The sequence below is a fragment of the Vigna unguiculata genome, chromosome 1, assembly GCF_037176805.1.
Source record: "Vigna unguiculata cultivar grain cowpea cultivar isolate G323 ecotype 2 chromosome 1, ASM3717680v1, whole genome shotgun sequence".
In the NCBI taxonomy this organism is placed as follows: domain Eukaryota; kingdom Viridiplantae; phylum Streptophyta; class Magnoliopsida; order Fabales; family Fabaceae; genus Vigna; species Vigna unguiculata.
This window is the reverse complement of record NC_140792.1, coordinates 43,352,541-43,372,737: the sequence shown is the minus strand read 5'-3', so window position 1 is coordinate 43,372,737 and position 20,197 is coordinate 43,352,541. Positions and strand designations below refer to the sequence as shown.

Genomic DNA, 20,197 nt, shown 5'->3' with positions numbered 1-20,197 from the left:
ATCATTTGTGTTTTATCTATACTTAAATGTCCTTCCTTAAAATAACAACCAGTAACATGATTTACTTTAAAATATCTTATAACAAAATATATTATTTAAATAGTTTTAAATGAAATTAAAACTTTATAAATTTATGAAAGTATTTTTAAAAATAGAATTTTAATTTATTTTAAAATATGTAAGAACTTGAAATCATTTATTCTCTTCTACTTGTTTTGTACTTATTTGTTGTTAACTAGTTTTTTTTTTTTACTTTCTTCTCATTCAATCAAAGTTTTATTAATTAAGATGGAACTTAGTTAGATTTGATTTTAGTCGGAATGATATAAAAGTAAGATGTAATATTAAGATTCATTTAAAATTTATAAATTGTAATAATATTGGATATGAAGAGAGAAAAATTAAAATACATTCAATTTAAATTGATTTTTCTTTAATATTTCGTTCAAATATAATAATTTAATTTACCGAATTATTATTAATTAAAATATTTTAATTTTCATCATATTTAAAAATATATTTTAATATTAAATAATATTTAGTTATCCAAAAATATTAGTTAGTATTTTTTAAGTCGAAATTGATTATTCTTTTGCTAAATTTTGTTAAGATTTTTAAGATGATGATGACAAGTATTTTTTAGACTGATATCAGTTAAAACTTTTTCGATTCAAGTTGACTGAGATTTCTTTTGGTTACAATTATAGTAAGAGATGACTGAAAAATTCTCTTTAAACACATTGAAAAAGCAAGAGTCCTTATATATTGATCTTAAGTAAAAAAATGTGGTTAATGTTGATGGGATAAGAACTTTAATTAACGTTAACAAAAAATAAATTAGTTTATATCAATAAAAGATTGTATTTAATAGTAGTAAAATTAAACATTAATTGTAGTTGATTAATCAAATCATGACTAATGCTAATCGAAAAATAAAATAACATTATTATAGCTGATGAAATCTTGACCAATATCAAATAACATTGTCTCAAGGTTAAACCAATGATCAATTAGAGTAAACCGATGAGAAAATGTTATGAAAAAAAAATTATAATAAGTTTTAAATTTTTATTTTTTAAGTAAGATTTTAAATTTTAAAAATAATTACATTATTTTGATAACTTTTTAAAAATTTAATTTCCGTAAAACAAGATACCCATACAACCTAATTTATTATAACATTCCAAAATGTACATAAATTATCCTGTGAAAAACAATTAATCCATATATGACGGAAACGGATAAGAAATTTAAATGGAAAACGGATAACATCACGAATTTGAATTTTCTGTTGCTTTTTTTTATTGTTTATGTTGTTTTTTTATTGTTTATCTAATATGTTTTTATAATACATTAATTATCATTAATTAATTTTTGACATTTTAAAATATATTAAAAAGAATATTTAAAATATTAATACATTATATTTGTAATGTTTAACATATGGCAGAAAAGAAAAGTAGAGAATCTAAACTCCAATGTCACCCTCTCCCGTTACATATTTCGTGTTCTGCGATAACCAGACAAAAAGAATTAAACAAAATTCAGGAAAACAAAATGATACATAATCTTCCCGTATTATATAACCAATTGAAAAACAACATTTATGAAGTTTTAATATATATATATACACCTACACCACATGAAATATATATCCAAGGTAAATTATAGGTCACGCCTACAATATATTGCTATATACACTTGTTAACATGAACAACATCCCCCGCCGTAACCCTTGCTTCCATTCTCTTCTCTTTACCCTACTTTCAGAGATGCCATGAAGAGATAAAACTGCTTTAGCTTCAGTCTCCATATGCAAGTAAAACTTCCATTGTCGGAAAATTCCTCAAACAGTCGTTAAACAAAGACAAGGAAAAAGTTACAAAACGTTACCAAAATACATATACGATCACAGAATGAAAGCCATTTTCACATGGGAAGAAGGTCAAATGAGCTTTGACTTCTCTTCACCTTGCCACCACTACAAATGTGATCAACTTCTGAAAACAATGGGGAGAACTATGACCAAAACGATAATGAAGAGGAGTATGGCGAAACAGGTGAAGTTACGGGTGTTCTTCTGATGATTCTTCACAACCTGCAAATGATGCACGCCTTTGATGACGGAGGAACTTGCAAGCGCCATGTGGCTCTCTATGTCATCCAAGTGTTCACCCTGATGTTGGACCAGCACCGCCATGTCCAAGAACACTTGGTGCAGCTCATGTAGACTTCTCTCTATCTCTTTTACCGTGCCATGTCTCTCCTGAATCTCTTGGATGGTGTCCATTATGGTGGCTCTCCCTTGCTGTTGGATGGCTTTCTGTAAGAAACTTTCACTCTCACCTGCTCAATCAATACGTGTGTCATCGTGCCATCAAATTCCGATAAAATAATATACTTCAAAACAGAAATGTGAATATTGGTTACCCGTAGAGATGAGGAGATCAATGGTTTCAGGATCAGGGTTCTCTCCGGTGACAGCGTAATATCTACGTTGCACGGTGTCTCGGTACTCGTACGATATCTGCTCTCTCAGCTTATTGAAACTGTCCATGGAGTGTTTGAGATTCTTGGTCAAGGCTCCGACCAGCGCGATTCGGGTCCGGTGGGAGTAGGAACCGGGTCCGCAGTCGGGCAAGGAGAGGGTGGCTTGGTTGGCGCGGTGGAGAGCCTCCAAGCGAGTCTTCACAAGCTTGGCTTTGGTGAGAGCAAGAGCCACGTCCAGGTCCATGCGAGATCGAAGCTCCCTAACGCCCTTAGGGCTGTGAAGCGCTTTTCCGTTTTGGTTTGAGGCACGGAGACTTAGGTGGAGACGCTCTAGCTCCTTCAGTTCTTCCTTCACCGATTCCACTTCTTTGAAGAACTTGTCCATGTCCATGCCACCTTGTGTTATTTCGATCACGTGCTGCCCTTCTTGTTCTTGCTGCTGCTGCTGCTGCTGCTGCTTTCCCTTCCAGAACAAACTCGATAGCAAGTCGTTCATTCTATTGATTCTAAACAAGAAAATCTTTCTTATTATCGAACTTTATATGATCGAGAAAGGTCCTTTTTCTGTTCTCGTAGATTCTGTGAATGATAAGGGCAAGAGAGAAAAAAGGTAACAGTATCTGAAACAAAAGAAGGAAAAGATCATTTGAGAAATAGCAAATAAAAGGGTTTTGTTGCGTTATATAGGGTGGCTAATGTGCCTGTGCTCACTAGTTTTTCATTGAAATTGAAGTTGGTGGTGTACTTGGAGACGGAGAGAAACAGAAAAGGATGATAATTATATGGTCAAATGAATGGATTATTTACCTGAAGCATGATTAAGGAAAAAAGATACTATGAGAGGAAGCACCCCAGAAATAGACGGAAGAGGGTAACGATTCGTTAATTATAGTTTAGAGAAAGAGTTATGATTTACTACTTTAATTCATTAACTAGTTATGTATTAACTGTATATAGTAACTAGTTTGTCTGAAACTAGGGTTGAAGTGTGGTGTTCTACGGCGTGTACCTGCTGAACATGAAGCTTCCTATGAATAGTTGGTCCTTGGTTTCATCGGTACAAGGCTTATCTAAAATAAACTTGTATAGATAATTTTTTAGTATTTATTCCTCTCTTTCAAGATAACTTTTTTTTTTACATCGTATAATTAACGTGGTGCTGTATATTATAGTACCAATTTCAAATCAAGATTATTAGAAATTAAAAAATAAGAACGATATTTATTAAATAAAAATTACGAGACTCTCAAATTTTTATAGTTTTTAATAAAATTTATCCAAACTAGGAGTTCTGTAAATTTATTTATTTTTAATTATTTTTATGTCATCCTTTTAAATATAACTTGAAAAGAAAAGAAAAACATAACAAATAAAATCATTAAAAAAATTATATAAATAATATAAAAAAATTTAGAACAAAATTGAATAATATATATATATATATATATATATATATATAATTCATATCTATATACAGACCATGTCGCACTTATGTGTTTGTTTTTCGCTTTTTTTTTATGTATCTATATGTACAATATTGAGAATAATCAATGACAATTTATTATGGGTATAGGTAGATTGGTTGAAAAAGAAAATAGTAAATTACTAATTTGTAAGATTGTGTATCAACTGATATTTAATACATTTGATCAAAATTTGGAGTTAATGAGCTATATGTGATGAAGTCAATGGTAGTTATCTATAAATATACAAACTATTTTAGTAGGTGTCTATAAATATACATTCGTTCAAAAACTGAAATATATATTTACTACATACATGATGTAGAAAAAAAATTAGTAAATGAAAATATCATAGATTTACATTCTTAAACATTTCTTTAGAATTGGGAGGCCAAATAAAGATTGATGTCTAGGATGTGTTCCAGCTTTCCTGCATTTTAAAAAAACTAAATATTATTGTTAATATATATGCAAATAACAGAAACATTATGTATCAATTGAATTATGTATAAATAATAATTAAAAAATCTTTATTTACCTTTGAAGTAGTCTTCTTAATTCTTTGTAGAAGACATGGTTTATAAGTTGTTGAGTTTTAAAGAACTAAAAAATATCATTGATTATTGTTATTTACTTATAAGACATTAAATGTATATGTAATGGTATACAAATATTGAAGAAATAGTAATAACCTCATTGATGCATATATTTTGATAAACACAAAGATTGTTATTGTAGTGAGTATGGATTCGCAATGATTTTTGTTGTTGTAGCAAAAACACATGCGTTTTTGCGCATGTCTGTTCGTATTTTTTAATATTTTATAGAAATTTGAGTTAAGTTTAACTCTCATGCTAAAAGCAAAAATATTAAAATATCTTTCATCGTTGAACCATGTCATTGCGGCTATTGAGCCTCCACATCCGTCACCATTGTCACTACACCTCCATTCTCCATTGTTGCTGCAATCCGTTTTAGAGGAAGCAATTAGAGAGAGTGTAAACCAATGATAATTTATGGGAAGCTTGTTTAAGAAAACACGTTCTAAATAATTTGTTTCGGAAATCTTGGTCTTGAAATCCTATTCCAGACTGCATCTTATATGTTTTCAAAAGTTTGTTCTGAAAAGTTCATCTAAAAAAGTATTTCATATGTTCTGGAAAGCTTATTTTGAAAATTCTGGTATAGAAAGCTCTTTACAAAATGTATTTCATATGCTTTAGAAATTCTATTTCAATTTTTTTTTTCAAAAACCCTATTTTGGAAATCATGTTCTTAGAATTTCATAAAGTTTGTTCCAAAAATCTTGTTGAATAGGTAATCTTGAAGTCCCTTTAGGAAGGGTAGAAGGTTGTTTTGAAACATGTGACTGTTGTTAGAAATCATAGGAGCGCAAATTTTCATTCATCTATAACAATGTATAAAGAATAGACACAATGAGTCATCTGTTAACGTTATTTTAATACAGTAAAAAATGTATTTTTTAATTCTTCTTGTAAATATTTTATAATTACTTGTTGATTAACCTTTAAATGTATTAGAGATTTCCTTCCTTCATACTTATTGCATTTACATTGTCATGTGCTTACTGAAAAAGTCATGTGCTTCTTCATCTCTTTGATTTGATTATCTAGTTGTTGTTTATTAAATGAAAATTTCAAAATGGTTTATAAATTTTGGATCTTTACTCTTAATATTTTGCCACTGTAGAAGAGATTTGTAGTTATTTTAGACAAAATTTAACATCTACATTGGGATAGACTAATATCTCTCTCGTAGTAGACTTGATTACTTTTATTATAACATGGAATTATGTGTACACTCAATCATATAAAAATGTATCCTTAAAAGGAATTATTAAGATAAATCAAGATTGTAAAATGTTCATTTTGGACCTTTTGAAATAAAACGAAAAGTAACGAAAGATTAAAAAATAATCAAGGAATTAAAAAATAAATAAATAAAAGATATTAAAAGGAAGCATTAATTGTTTTGTAAAAAAAATATTGATAAAATTGACTTGACCAATATAATAACGATAAGTCTCACGAATATTTTTTATATCTTCCTTTAGTTGTACGTTATTTTGGTTATTTTTTTGTTATGATTTTTTGTTTCTTCTATTTTCTTTTTATATTTAAGAATATGTCATTCTTATAAAATTATTTTATCTTTTAGGGATGAACAAAATTAATCTAACTAAACTTAACTATAATTATCTTTATTATATTAAAGTAACAAAAAAAACTATTTTTAATAAAAATTAAATATTAAAGTAAAGAAAATTAATAAAAAGTAAACAATATTGATTTACTGTTTATTTTTAAAAAGCTGAACTTCTACTGGTTAACTGATCACTAATTGAATTATGTATTTTATTTTCTCATTTTCTTCAATGGTCTCTTATCCTAAACACTGCGCACACTCCTTTTTTAGTTCAATCACCACCACTAAGACAATGATCGTGAGCTTCTCATCCCTGTCACTACTATATAAAGTCATATCGTCTTGCTCTCGTCGTCCCACCTTACCATCTTCACTACAATTCTAACATCTCACATCCCACTCCACTGGTATGTCTTTTTTTGAACCTTAATCCTAACTAACATTTTATCCTTATCTTATATGGTTTTTGCATTCTTCTCATTTTTTTATACTCAATGCTTCACTACTTCCATTTGCATTTTTTTTCATCGTCTTCTAATATTTTTCTTAAATATTTAGGCCTTTACAAATTTCGGAAATTTATAATCTCCACATTGACAAAATAGTTATTTGTATAAAAGGTGAATACAAACCAATTCAAGCTTGTCATTTGGATATTTTTTATTGAAAATATACAGTTTGTTTATGTTATTGTTTATATACTTGCTATATTTAATTTGGGAAAAAACATTATGTTTTAATTGTTTAAGAGGGACCTTACGATTGTGGTGTTGGTGTTGAACAAACTTTTGGGTATGACATTTTTTTAGCACATTACAAAGCGATTATCCTTTTGCTCTATATCAATTAATTATGAAATTGAAAAATTTTCCTCTAAATTTTCTCCTCTTTTTTTGGAGGTTTTTTAAATTCAGCACAATTAAAGAGTATTTAATTTTGATTCAGTTTGGTTTGGTTCGGTCTGGTTTGGTTTGGTTTAGTACGGTCCGGTTCAGAGCAATTTGATTTAGTTTGGTTTGATTCGGTTCGGTTCGGTTCAGAGTGGTTCAGTTTGGTTCAGTTCAGTTCGGTCTAGTTTGGTTCATTTTGGTTCAGTGCGATTCGGTTCGGTTCGGTCTGGTCCGGTTAATTTCGATTCAATTTGGTTTAGTTCAATTTAGTATGGTTCAATTTGGTCTGGTTCGGTTCGGTTTGTTTTGGTTCAATGTGATTTGGTTCAGTTCGATTTAGTGCGGTTCAATTTGGTTCAGTGCGGTTCAATTTGGTTCAGTGCGGTTCAGTTCGGTCCGATCCGATTTAGTTTGGTTCAGTTCGATCTGGTCTAGTTTGGTTCAGTTCAATTCGGATCGGTTTAGTTTAATAAAAATTAATTTTTAAAAGGTTTAATTACTCGGATCATACCCAGTTTGGTTCGAAAATTTCAAAATGGTACCCACTTTGAACTTTGTCTCAATTTAGTACCTAATTTTGATTATTGCATCAATGTAGTACCCTCCGTTAAGTCTTCACAAACGGCGTTAACTACCTTGCCACGTGTCAGCCTTTGGATTTTTTAATTTTTTTAATTTTTTTTTAATTTTTTTTTCTAATTTTTATTTTTTTGAATTTAAAAAAAAATTGTCACGTGTCAAATCCTTGATGTGACACGTGGCATTGTCAGTGACACATGGCAAGGTATCGCCATGTGTCAAGGTACCTGGCAAGTGTCATTGTCTTCATTTCAACTTAGTCCCCGCATGTGTCTATTTGTTTCAATTTAGTACCCATATATATTTATTGGTTTCAATTTAATACCCAATTTATTTGTTTTAATTTTGTCTGAATATTTTTTTACAAAATAGAGAAATATTATGTCTCCCTTAAGACCAAATTTATTATTTATATAAATGTTGTATTTATATTTGTTATTAAAAATGACTTACAAATATATTGTTCATGACTTTTACCATTAACTTTAATATAAATTTCAATCCTTAATTTTATAACTCATTTTTAGTAACAAATATCAATATAACATTTATATAAATAATAATTTTTGTCTTAAAAGAGATACAATATTTCTCCATTTAAAAAAAATATATTTGAATAAAATTCAAACAAATAAATTGGGTACTAAATTGAAACAAATAAACATATATAAGTACTAAATTGAAACAAATAGACACATGTGGGGACTAAGTTGAAATGAAGACAATGACACTTGCCAAGTACCTTGACACGTGGCGATACCTTGTCACGTGTCACTGACAATGCCACATGTCACATCAAGGATTTGACCACGTGACAATTTTTTTTAAAAAAAAATTAAAAAAAATTAAAAAAAAAATTTAAAAAAATTTAAAAAAAATTTAAAAAAAAATAAAAAAAAAATAAAAAATCCAGAGGTTGACACGTGGCAAGATAGTTAACGTCCTTTGTGAAGACTTAACGGAGGGTACTACATTGATGCAATAATCAAAATTGGGTACTAAATTGAGACAAAGTTCAAAGTGGGTACCATTTTGAAATTTTCGAACCAAAATGGGTATGATTCGAGTAATTAAACCTTTTTAAAATAGTTGTTAAAGGTAAAATTAGAAAAATAAAATATTATATAAGAGAGGTTTTTAAAACAACTATTGAAGACAAAAGAGGAGGTTTTGGGACCAACAATTAAAAGTAAACTATTTATAAAATACTTAGTTTTTAAAAAAATAATTAAGGGTAAATTTGGAATAACGAAATATGGACATTAAAGAGTATCTCTTTACATATTGTTATAGATAAACAAAATTAATTTAACTAAACTTAACTATAATTACCTGTATTATATGAAAGTAAAAAAAAAAAACAAAACTATTTTTAATAAAAATTAAATATTAAAGTAAAAGAAATTCAAAAAAAATCTAAACAATATTGGTTTACCATTTATTTTAAAAATACTGAATTTCTACTGGTTAACTGATCACTAATTGAATTATGTATTTTATTTTCTCATTTTCTTCAATGATCTCTTATCCTGAACACCGCGCACATTCCTTTTTTAGTTTAATCACCACCACTGAGACAATGATTGTGAGCTTCTCATCCTTGTCACTATTATATAAGGTCATGTCATCTTGCTCTCGTCGTCCCACCTTACCATCTTCACTACAATTCTAACATCTCATATCCCACTCCAATGGTATGTCTTTTTTTGAACCTTAATCCTAACTAACATTTTATCTTTCTCTTATATGGCTTTTGCATTCTTCTCATTTTTTTATACTCAATGCTTCCCTACTTCCATTTACATTTTTTTTCATCGTCTTCTAATATTTTTCTTAAATATTTAGGCTTTTACAAATTTCGAAACTTTATAATCTCCACTTTGACAAAATTGTTATTTGTATGAAAGGTGAATACAAACCAATTCAAACTTGTCATTTGAAATTTTTTTATTGAAAATATACAGTTTGTTTATGTTATTGTTTATACATTTGCTATATTTAACTTGGGGAAAAACATTATGTTTCAAATGTTTAAGAGGGACCTTACAATTGTGGTGTTGGTGCTGAAAAAACTTTTGGGTATGACATTTGTTGAGCATATTACAAAGCGATTATCTTTTTGCTCTATATTAATTAATTATGAAAGTGTTAAATTTTCCTTTAAATTTTCTCCTCTTGTTTGGAGGTGTTTTAAATTTCAGCACAACTAAAGAGTATTTAAGTTCAGTTTGGTTCGATTTGGTTTAGTTTGGTATGGTTCGGTCTGGTTCGGTTCAGTTCAGTTCATTTTGGTCTGGTCTAATCCAGGTTGGTTCAGTTCGGTCCGGTTCAGTGCGATTTGATTCACTCTGGTTCGATTCGGTTTGGTTCAGTGCGGTTCAGTTTGGTTCAGTTCGATTCGGTTTGGTCTGGTCTGGTTCGATTCGGTTCAGTGCAGTTTGGTTCGTTCTGGTTCGGTTCAGTTTGGTTCGGTCTGGTCTGGTTCGTTTCGGTTTAGTGCGATTCGGTTCGGTCTTTTCCGGTTCATTTTGGTTCAGTGCAGTTCGGTTCAGTTCGGTTTAGTGCGGTTCAACTCGGTTCAGTGCGGTTCGGTTCGGTCTGATCCAGTTCAATTTGGTTCGGTTCGGTCTGGTCCGATTCGGTTCAATTCGATTCGGTTCGGTTCACTTCAACCAATAATATATAATGAATTTTTAAAATAGTTGTTAAACGAAAAATTAGAAAAATAAAATATGTACATAAGTGAAGTTTTTAAAACAAATATTGAAGACAAAAACGATTTTTAGACTACCGGTTAAAAATAAACTATTTATAAAATAATTAATTTTTAAAATAACAATTAAAGATAAAATTGAAATAACGAAATATGGATACAAAAAAGGTATCTCTTTATATATTACTAGCGAACACAAAGGTACTGTCGTGCCTTTGTGTTCGCATTTTTTAATTTTCAAAAAATTTAAGTTAAGATCAATAACAAATATATAATTAATTTTTAAAATAGTTATTAAATGTAAAATTAAAAAAAAAGATATGTAAAAAAAAATTTAAAATAATAGTTTAAAATAAAAGAGGTTTTTAGAATGAAGGGTAAAAGTAAATTATTTATAAAATAATTAATTTTTAAAATAATTAAAGGTAAAACTGGTATTATGAAATGTGAACACAAAAAAGAAAATCTCTTTATATATTACTAGCATAACACAGGCGCTATCGCGCATGTGTGTATACATTTTTTAAATATGCGTGATATTATATTAATAAGTGATAATATTATAATGTTATTAAGTTAATATATATATATATATTAAAATTATATTTATTAAAAAAAAGTGAAATATATCAGAACAAATAAAAGAATAACCATTGATAAATAAATAAGAAGAGAAGAAACAGAGACATGATTTTATAAAAAATTTGTAAAAATAACGGTCAATTTTTAAAAATTTAATAAATTATTATATTTAAGGGGTAAAATCGATATTTTAAAAAGTAGACACAAAAAGGGGAATCTCCTTTATATTTTATATATATATTGTTATAGATTATAGATTAAAAAATAAGAACCATATTTATAAAATAAAAAATTACGAGACTCTCAAATTTTATAATTTTTAATAAAATTTATTCAAACTAGGAGTTCTGTAAATTGATTTATTTTTAATTATTTTTATGTCATCCTTTTAAATATAACTGGAAAAGAAAAGAAAAATATAACAAATAAAATCATTAAAAAAATTATAAATAAAGAAATTGTTGTTCCAAGCGAGTCCCCGCAAAATGATATTTTTTAGAACAAAATTGAATAATATATATATATATATATATATATATATATATATATATATATATATATATATATATATATAATTCATATTTATAAATAGAGAACTTTTATTCTATTCTCTGGTCATTTATATTCTTAAGTTATATTTTGGTAACATTGAAAACTCATATTTTCTAATTAAAATTTTGAAGTTAATTAGTCGCTATTTTTCTTCATTGTTATTTCATTTAGATTTTTAAGTTATTTTAATATTAAAATTTTATATCGTATCATTGTTTTATAATCATTATTTTTAATATCAACTAGAACAAGATAAAAATCTTGAGATTTACTTTATCGATTTGACTTTATTTTCAAAAGTCAATATATAATATATGATTTTTATAGTATAGAGATTATAATTAAAATGTTGCTCGTGGATATAATTTTGAAAGTAGTAGCTTTTCTTACTGAAAATAAAAAGAATATATGAAAAATGAAAAAAATAAATAGCAGATAAACAAAGAAGATGAAAATGTATAATATTGTAGAACTAAAAAGTCATTATTGGTCTCAATAATATTTATCATACATCAAAACATTTTGTTGAATTATATGCTCTATATGGTTATATTTTCATAACAATACTTATATTAAAAAATAGCAATTGTATTTATTTTCAAGTACAAAATTATTATAATTAAATATTCCATATCATTATAATTAAATGTTAATGCTTTAACGGGATCTTTGAAACCAGATTAACTATAACTATTTTAAATTATAATATTTTAAAAACTACTTTTAATGATCTTAAGTAATAAATATATTGAAAATATTCGTTTTAATGTATTCTTAAAGAGATAATAATGTCAATATACTCCAACTTTAATGCAGAGGCAAACTCAGGTTGGATATTGTTAAATAAAAAGTTAAACCCATAAACTTAATTGGATAAGATGAAAATTAGATTAAATCTAAACCTTAATCATATCTTAATATGACACGTGCCATGTCCCTATTTGCCCACTCTAACAAAGGTACTAGGTTAAATGTGCATTCATACGTAAAACACAGTAACTAATGCATAATAAAGTATAAAAATAAAAACAAAAGTGGTTTGATATTAAACTTAAATTTTTTTTATACGATTGACAACTATAGGCCAAGCAGTCCTTACAGTAGTTAGTGATAGATATTTGATGTCTTCAAATTTTATTTTCGTTAATTTTATTTCAATTTTACTCAGATAATTAATATGGGTTTGGTATTTAATAGTTTTCATCTACATATTAAAAGAAATTAATATTAATTATAGTTAACTTTAAAGAGAATTATAAAAGGACTTTTCTCTCTTTTACTTTTAAAATATAAAATCTCTAATATTAACATTAAAACATGTAATAATTAATTACATATTTAATTATACTAACAGAATTTAAACAAAGTAAAACTAACATAATTAAAGTAGTTATAGTAAGATTATATTTCTTTTTTTAGACTAAAAGTAAGAATAAAATACGTTAATGCTTATTTTATTCAATATATTTATTATTTACTCTTTGAATTATAATCATATCTCTCAAATTTTATATTTACGTACGGAACTTGACTTCTTGTATTCACAATATTTAATTTTACAATTGGAGAAAAAATGTTAAATGTTTTAATCAAAATTATCAAAGAGATTAAATATTTTAATATTATAAAAATTGAAATTAATTATTAACTAAATCCCTAAAATTTATTCAATTTGTGATTACAAAATTATTACATACATATAGGATTGTATCAACTAATACGTGTGATTGATCCAAAGTGTACATGTCAATCTTTGGATTTTAAGTTTGAGCTTTACGTATAAAATGACTCTCACTATAGAAAAGTTACCACTGCATCATATCAGGAATGTTCCAACTTTAAATACCTCTTTAATTTGTAAGGGTTTATAACCAAAACCTAATCAAGAATAATCGTATCAATTAAAGATTGATTAATTTATCCATTACAGCAAAAAAAATAATAATTGATGAGTAGACTTGTACAACACATATATTACACCAAACAAGTCATGATATATAATATATTATACATAAATATTGTTTTTGAGTAACTAGAATAAACTAGTTCAATTAATAAAAAAAACATTCATTACACTTTTATATTTCTAATGTATATAATAAATACATTTTAAATACAATATCATCACTTTTAGATCTTTAAATTAACCATAAAAATGGTGGTATAACAAAACTGTGTGTTATTATTACTTGGTGGAGTTATTTCATTTCATTATACTAGCATAAACACAGGTGCTATTGTGTTTGTGTTTATGTATTTTGTAGATATGGTGATGATATTGTAATGTTATTAAGTTAATATATAATTATATTTATAAAAAATAAAGTGAAATATATAAAAAAAATGAAAGAATAACGGTTAATAAATAGAGAAAAAAAGAAGTAGAAATAGACCGTTTAATGGTCAATTTTCAAAAATTTAATAAACAATTATATTTTAAAGGATAAAACTGAAATTTTGAAATGTGGACACAAAAAGAGAAAATATTCTTTTATGTATTGTTATAGATATGTGTCCATTCACGTTGCTTTCGATTTTATTTTATTTACCAAATTTACCTTATTTATCCTTATCATTTCTCATTAAAAGATAATTTTTTTCAACTAAATTTTGATAATTTTATGTAATTTGAAATGATTTCTTATTTTTTCATTTTTTATTTTTTTATATTACAAAATCATTTAAAAGATATCGTCTCATCTCAAATTATAAGAAAGAAAAAATTGTGAAAATATCATGTACGTATTTATTTTAATTTACATGAAAACAAAAATAATCATTTATACTTTTATTGCAATAAATAATATTATATTTAATTAATACATTAAAAAAATTATGTATTGACAATATAAAATAATTTTATATCATCATTATATCAAATATTACCGTAATAAAATTGTTGAATTAAGTTTACATTAATTATATTAAAAGTCATCCAATTCATTATTATTTATATATCGAGAGTATAAAAATAGTGGGCAATCATTGAATCTTTTAAAAATTGAAACTGGAAAAATTATGATAAAACTTTGAATCTTTTAAATGTTGAGAACTTCACATTATACCACCTAAAGTGTGTGTTCGCTTTTTATCCACACGCTAACATCATTGACACCAACTACTAAAATTAGATGAACTTTCGTATAAAGTAAAATTAAAAATAATTATCTTCTCTCTTCCTTGTCGTTTTTCCTCGCTATTATATATGTATATATATATATATATATATATATATATATATATATATATATATATATATATATTTTGTAAGATTTTTTTTTATATTTTTGTATAAAAATAAATGAATGTAGATTTTCTGGTAAATTTTGTGAAGTTCTATAAATATTTTATACGAAAATTCTCACCAAATATGATTTTTTTTTACTGTCTAATTCTTAACTTTTTATTTTATTTAAATGAGGAAAAAGAATATATCGTCAACTTAATTTTAATGTTCTTGTAAATGTTTTTCTAGCTGTTTTTTTCAATGTATTCGTTAAAGATAATGATCATTTTAGCTATTAAAAAAACCTTTTATCAGTCAAATTATTCTTACACGTACTTTCATTTTAAAATGAAAACAAAACATCTTTTTATCATTTTCTGAGAAAACAGGAAGTAAAGTTCGATGGTTTTAACTTTTGTTTAGGAAAACGAAATAAGAAAATATTTAAAAATATTTAAAAGTAAGAAGAATTTCACTTTTATCTTTGATTTTAATTTTTTTAATCTCAAGAATGAAATTGAAAAATTAAATAAAGAAAGAAATAAGGAAATGATGGGAGTACGAATAAACATATAATAGAGTGATTAATTGATAGCTTATATCATAACTAAACTAATCCCACGTGCCAAATTAGCCCTAGGACGCAAAGTAGCAGGTATATATTCACATCATGGAAATTTCGGTATTTTTTTTGCTTCATTAAAAAGTAATTGGAATTAAAACTGAAATAACTTATAATTTGATTAATTTACCATTATGTGTAAATGATGACTAGAGTTCTCTACGATAAAATTTTAACTCATAATTACCAATTTAGGAATTCTTAGGATAAAAGTAATGCATAAAAAATATTTTTTAGTTCGCCTTTTGTTTTTTCTGTATTATTTTATTATTATTGTTATTAGTTTTCTTAATATTTTCAAAAATATGCCTAAAATGGTGTGTGATTGTACCGATGGAAAAACGTTATCTTAGGTCAATAAATAATGATGTAATTCAGACGGAGGATGTACTTTTTTATCAAATAAATTAACATGAAAATACAAAAACATTCAATTTGTTTTTAGTTCAAAAATAATAGTATAACTACAACATTAATCTTAAATCTAAAAATATTTTTTAATTTAAAATAAAATAATTTTTTATTTTAATTTAAAATAAAAGTATACTAAAAATAAAGTAACTATTATAATTTAATTTTTAAAATAATAATATATTTATAATAACAATCGTTTCAATTTTTTTTATTGCGAAATGTCAGAAAAAGCTAATAAAAGTTTTAAGTTGTACTACGTATAATATATATATATATATATATATATATATATATATATATATATATATATATATATAAGTGAATTGTTAAATTTATGATATGAGAATGAATCTAGATTTCTTCAAGTACAAAATCAAATGATTTTCTTCATATTGTTGTAAGAAAGTTTATTTGAATAAGCTGATTAATTTTAGAACATATATAGAATCAGATATATTTCATGGGTTGCACCCGGAATTATTTTTGTCTAGAAAGTGAGAAGAAGAAAACTTTGTAAGTTCATAATTTATGTGCTCGCTTTCCTTTCTACCAGTGCCATTCTGTGACGCTCATTAGTAAATTAGAATTTGTGAATTCTGCCAGCTATAATTGGATTCACAGTTCAAACCTAATAACACTCTTGTAAATTTGCAACATGATTATGCTTTCTTTGAAGTGTTTGGTAAAAGTGAAAAACAATTAAGTCCATAATTCTATTTGTTTAAACATATTAATTTTAAAACGTATTCTTTAATTAACTTCAAATTTAGTTTTTTGTTTCCAAATATACACGTTTTTTGAAAATTCTGTCAGAGAAATAAGGTTTTTAGATCACTATATAAAAGTTTAAGTATAGCTTATTTATCAAGAGAAATATTTAATAAAGATAATTGTATTAATTAAGTTTAGAAATTGTATTTTAACTTAAGTTCTCAGGTAGAATCATTTTTTTTTACTAAAATACTTCATCTCATGTAAAATGGAAAACTAATTTAATATTATCTTGTACTCCATTTAAAAAAAGAAAAAAAAAAAAACTATACAATGACTATGTAAAACTATCACCTAACTATATGTTACAAGAAAAAAAAATGACTGGAAAAATAAAGTTCCTAAATCTACTCAACAGAAGTTACAGAATAAACAACATTTTTGCTCTCCCTGATTGCAGAAGATGTAGAATTATAGCCTCTAACCTTTGGTCACCCTGTAGACTTGCTTCCAAATAATGTTGAAATCAATCACCCATTGCACCTTGATATTGATCCCAAAACATGAAAGGTTGAAGATGAATGAAAGATATAATAAGAATGGTAATTAGGTTAAGTTGTTGTAGGAAGAGGAGAGTAATGGTGGTTTCCCCGGTTGTATTACTTTTGCCATGGCCTGACAAAAAAGAGCACAAGAAACAACACAATTGCTAGAAGAAGGATAATAGCACAGCAGCCCCATTTGCGGTGGTTTTTCTGCTCCTTCCTTGCACTTTCCAGATTCTGAGTCCCATTCCTGACGAAGGAGTTTGCTCTTGCCACTTGATTCTCTATATCATCCAATTGCTCCCCTTGAGATTGAATCAGCACTGCCATGTCAAGGAACACCTGATGCAACTCCTTCAGATTCATCTCCAACTCTTTCATCCCATTATGCCTCTCTTTTATTTCATTAATGCACTCCTCAATTCTTCCCCTACCTTGCTCAATCGCTATTTCTACTAAATTCTCACTCTCACCTGCAACAATAAATCACATTCATCTCACTCACTTCAACTGTTCAACATAAATTTGTAAATGTCTATTTGAAAGTCACAGATAGATTGTTTGTAAGTGGATTGCATATTATGCAGACCAAAATTAATGCTTTCTTAGAATCAGTTACTCAATAGAACAAACACTAATATCATAACCTAGGGTTTCTTAATCACATAAAAAATCTTGTATACAATAACTATTTGTTATATGATACTGTTAAATATGAAGAGAGTGGAAGTATATTATGTATCGCTGTAATCACTACTTGAAAAACGCAACAAATGAGGAAGAAGGATTTGTGTTACCGGAAGAGATCAAGAGGTCGAGGGTTTCGTCGTCGGGATTTTTGCCGGTGACAGTGAAATATTGGCGTTGGACGGTTTCACGGTGTTCTGCGTTTATCTGTTGACGCAGTTCATTGAAGCCGTCCAAGGAGTTCTTCAGCTTCTTCCTCAGGGAGATCACCACGGAGGTTCGGGACCGGTCGGAGGACGAACCCGGTCCACAACCGGGGAGGCTCCGGTGGTTGGCGTTGGCGCGTTCGAGCGTCTCCAACTTGAACCTGATGAGCTTCGCGGTCTGCAGAGCGAGTGCCACGTCAGCTTCCATGGCGAAGCGAAGGTCCTTCACGGCTTTACCATTGTGAAGGGTCTTGCCTTTTTCGTGAGACCTCTTCAGATTCTGCTTCAACCGCTCCACCTCGTTCAGCTCTTCCGTTATTGCTTCCACGTTGCCGAAGTACGTGACCAGGCTCGTTGCTCCGTCGTCGTCGTCGCCGCCGCCTGCCATCTCGATGACACTGTGACCGGACGACGGCGGAAACCGGTTGCTGGGGCAGGAGGAGGTGGTGGACAACAAGTCCTGCATTATTGTTTCACGTAAGCGAGTTGTGGTTTTCGTGATTTCACTTTAAACGAAGTTCAGAAAGTGTTATGATAAAAGGAAAATTGAGAAAGAAAGAGTTTATGATAATTAATAAGAAGAAAGGAACGAAGATTGAAGAACATAAAGGAAATAGTGAGTTAGTTAAAATTGGGCTACATTAGATCGAATAGATAGCAGATAATTTCTGATTTTATTTTTGTTTTTTCCGTTTGAGATGATAACAGATATAATCTGATTAATTTTGAAAAGGTTTGAAGGCAAGTAAGCATATTACAATAATACATTACAGAATATTTGAAATATTCAATTTCATCTTTTAGATAAATATTGTGATAACTTTTGAATTCAAAAGTTTACTTTGAGAGAAACTAAATAAATGTAAATCCAAATGCACCTATTACTATTTTTAAACTGTAATGTGTTTTTATATCAATTTTATATGATTAAATTTGTTTATTTATTTTTTTAACTTAGTAAGACTATGAATTTTAAAAATAAGATCATTTACATTATTTTATTTATTTATAAGGGAAAGATTGAAGATATGAGCGAATTATAAAGAGGATGCAGTATCACAAAGAAGACAAGCAAAATAATAGAGTAAAAGTAATAAATATTTTATTATTATTATTATTATGACAATATTATTAATATTATTAATATTATTTATTTCTTTTCACTTTCTTTTTTATTTATTAAGCATGTGAACCAATATTTTTTTACTTACTTCTTTTATATTTATTCATCCAAATCTCATATTTTTACTTAATTATTATCTATTTCTGTTATTTTTTCTTTCTTAAATCTTTTTCCTCCATTTTATCTAATACAAACAACCTTAAAAATCAGGTGAGATATGTATCAAATTAATGGATATTTTTTTACATGATATGAATAAGCATACACATGATTTGTTTGGATGGCATAGTTGAAAGTGAAAATAATTAATTGATATTTTTTTAGATGTCATATGTAAACATGTATTAATATTTTGTTTGAAATATAATAGACAATGAATAATTGACTAAATAAGTCCAAAGTTTGACTAACTTCATTTTTTATTTAAAAATTAAGGAAAAATATATTTAATTTTTTTTTATTTATATGTAACATTTCTAAATATATTTGTGCCTGATTTAAGTGAATGTAAATAGAGATGTCAAAAATATCTGTAACCGCGGGTATTCGCGAATAAAATCCGCAATGAATAGAAAACGGATATTAAGAATGGATACCTGCTATCCGCGGGTACGAATATTTTTGATACCCACATGTTAACGGGACGAGTATGGGTATCATAGTATCCGTACCCGTGGATACCCGTACCCGCTAAACTTTAATCCACAAAAATATCCTTATATATATATATATATATATATATATATATATATATATATATATATATATATATATATATATATATATATATATATATATATATATATATATATTAGTAAAAAAAATTCTCATCTAATATTTTTTAAGCTCCACATCTTATCTTCTTCCGTCTTACGTTTTCTTTTTTCAAGTACACCCCTTGACATTCTTCTTTTTTCCTTCTTTGAAATTGGACATATACATCAAACCCTATATAGACACTGACGTTTATGGTATGTATGGTATACTTGTTGTCAAATGATGGAATCAAAATAAGAATACTTGACACGTGACATTTGGGATTTATTATTTGATTATTTTTCAGGAATCAATCGGAGAAAGTGGATTTGTTGATCAAAACACTAATTAAAGAATTTTTATTGTGTTGAACGTCATTTTATATTTATTTTTGTAATTATTTGGACTTGAGTTTGTTTGAACTTTATTTAAAATTTATAACAGTGATGTATTTTATTTTATTTGAATTTAT

General features: G+C 27.1%; 2 protein-coding genes across 2 annotated transcripts; both read right to left on the bottom strand.

Moving 5' to 3' along the window:
• Positions 1 to 1,558: 1,558 nt before the first annotated feature.
• Positions 1,559 to 3,226, bottom strand: LOC114164445 (syntaxin-121-like). The gene is made up of 2 exons (XM_028049124.2): positions 2,431 to 3,226; positions 1,559 to 2,346 (listed from the first exon to the last, which is right to left on the bottom strand). The coding sequence occupies exons 1-2, from the start codon at positions 2,984 to 2,986 to the stop codon at positions 1,994 to 1,996; spliced, it is 909 nt and encodes a 302-aa protein (XP_027904925.2). The 5' UTR covers positions 2,987 to 3,226; the 3' UTR covers positions 1,559 to 1,993.
• Positions 3,227 to 17,067: 13,841 nt separating this feature from the next.
• LOC114190976 (syntaxin-121-like) lies at positions 17,068 to 18,237 on the bottom strand. The gene is made up of 2 exons (XM_028080081.2): positions 17,751 to 18,237; positions 17,068 to 17,426 (listed from the first exon to the last, which is right to left on the bottom strand). The coding sequence occupies exons 1-2, from the start codon at positions 18,232 to 18,234 to the stop codon at positions 17,068 to 17,070; spliced, it is 843 nt and encodes a 280-aa protein (XP_027935882.2). The 5' UTR covers positions 18,235 to 18,237.
• Positions 18,238 to 20,197: the final 1,960 nt, after the last annotated feature.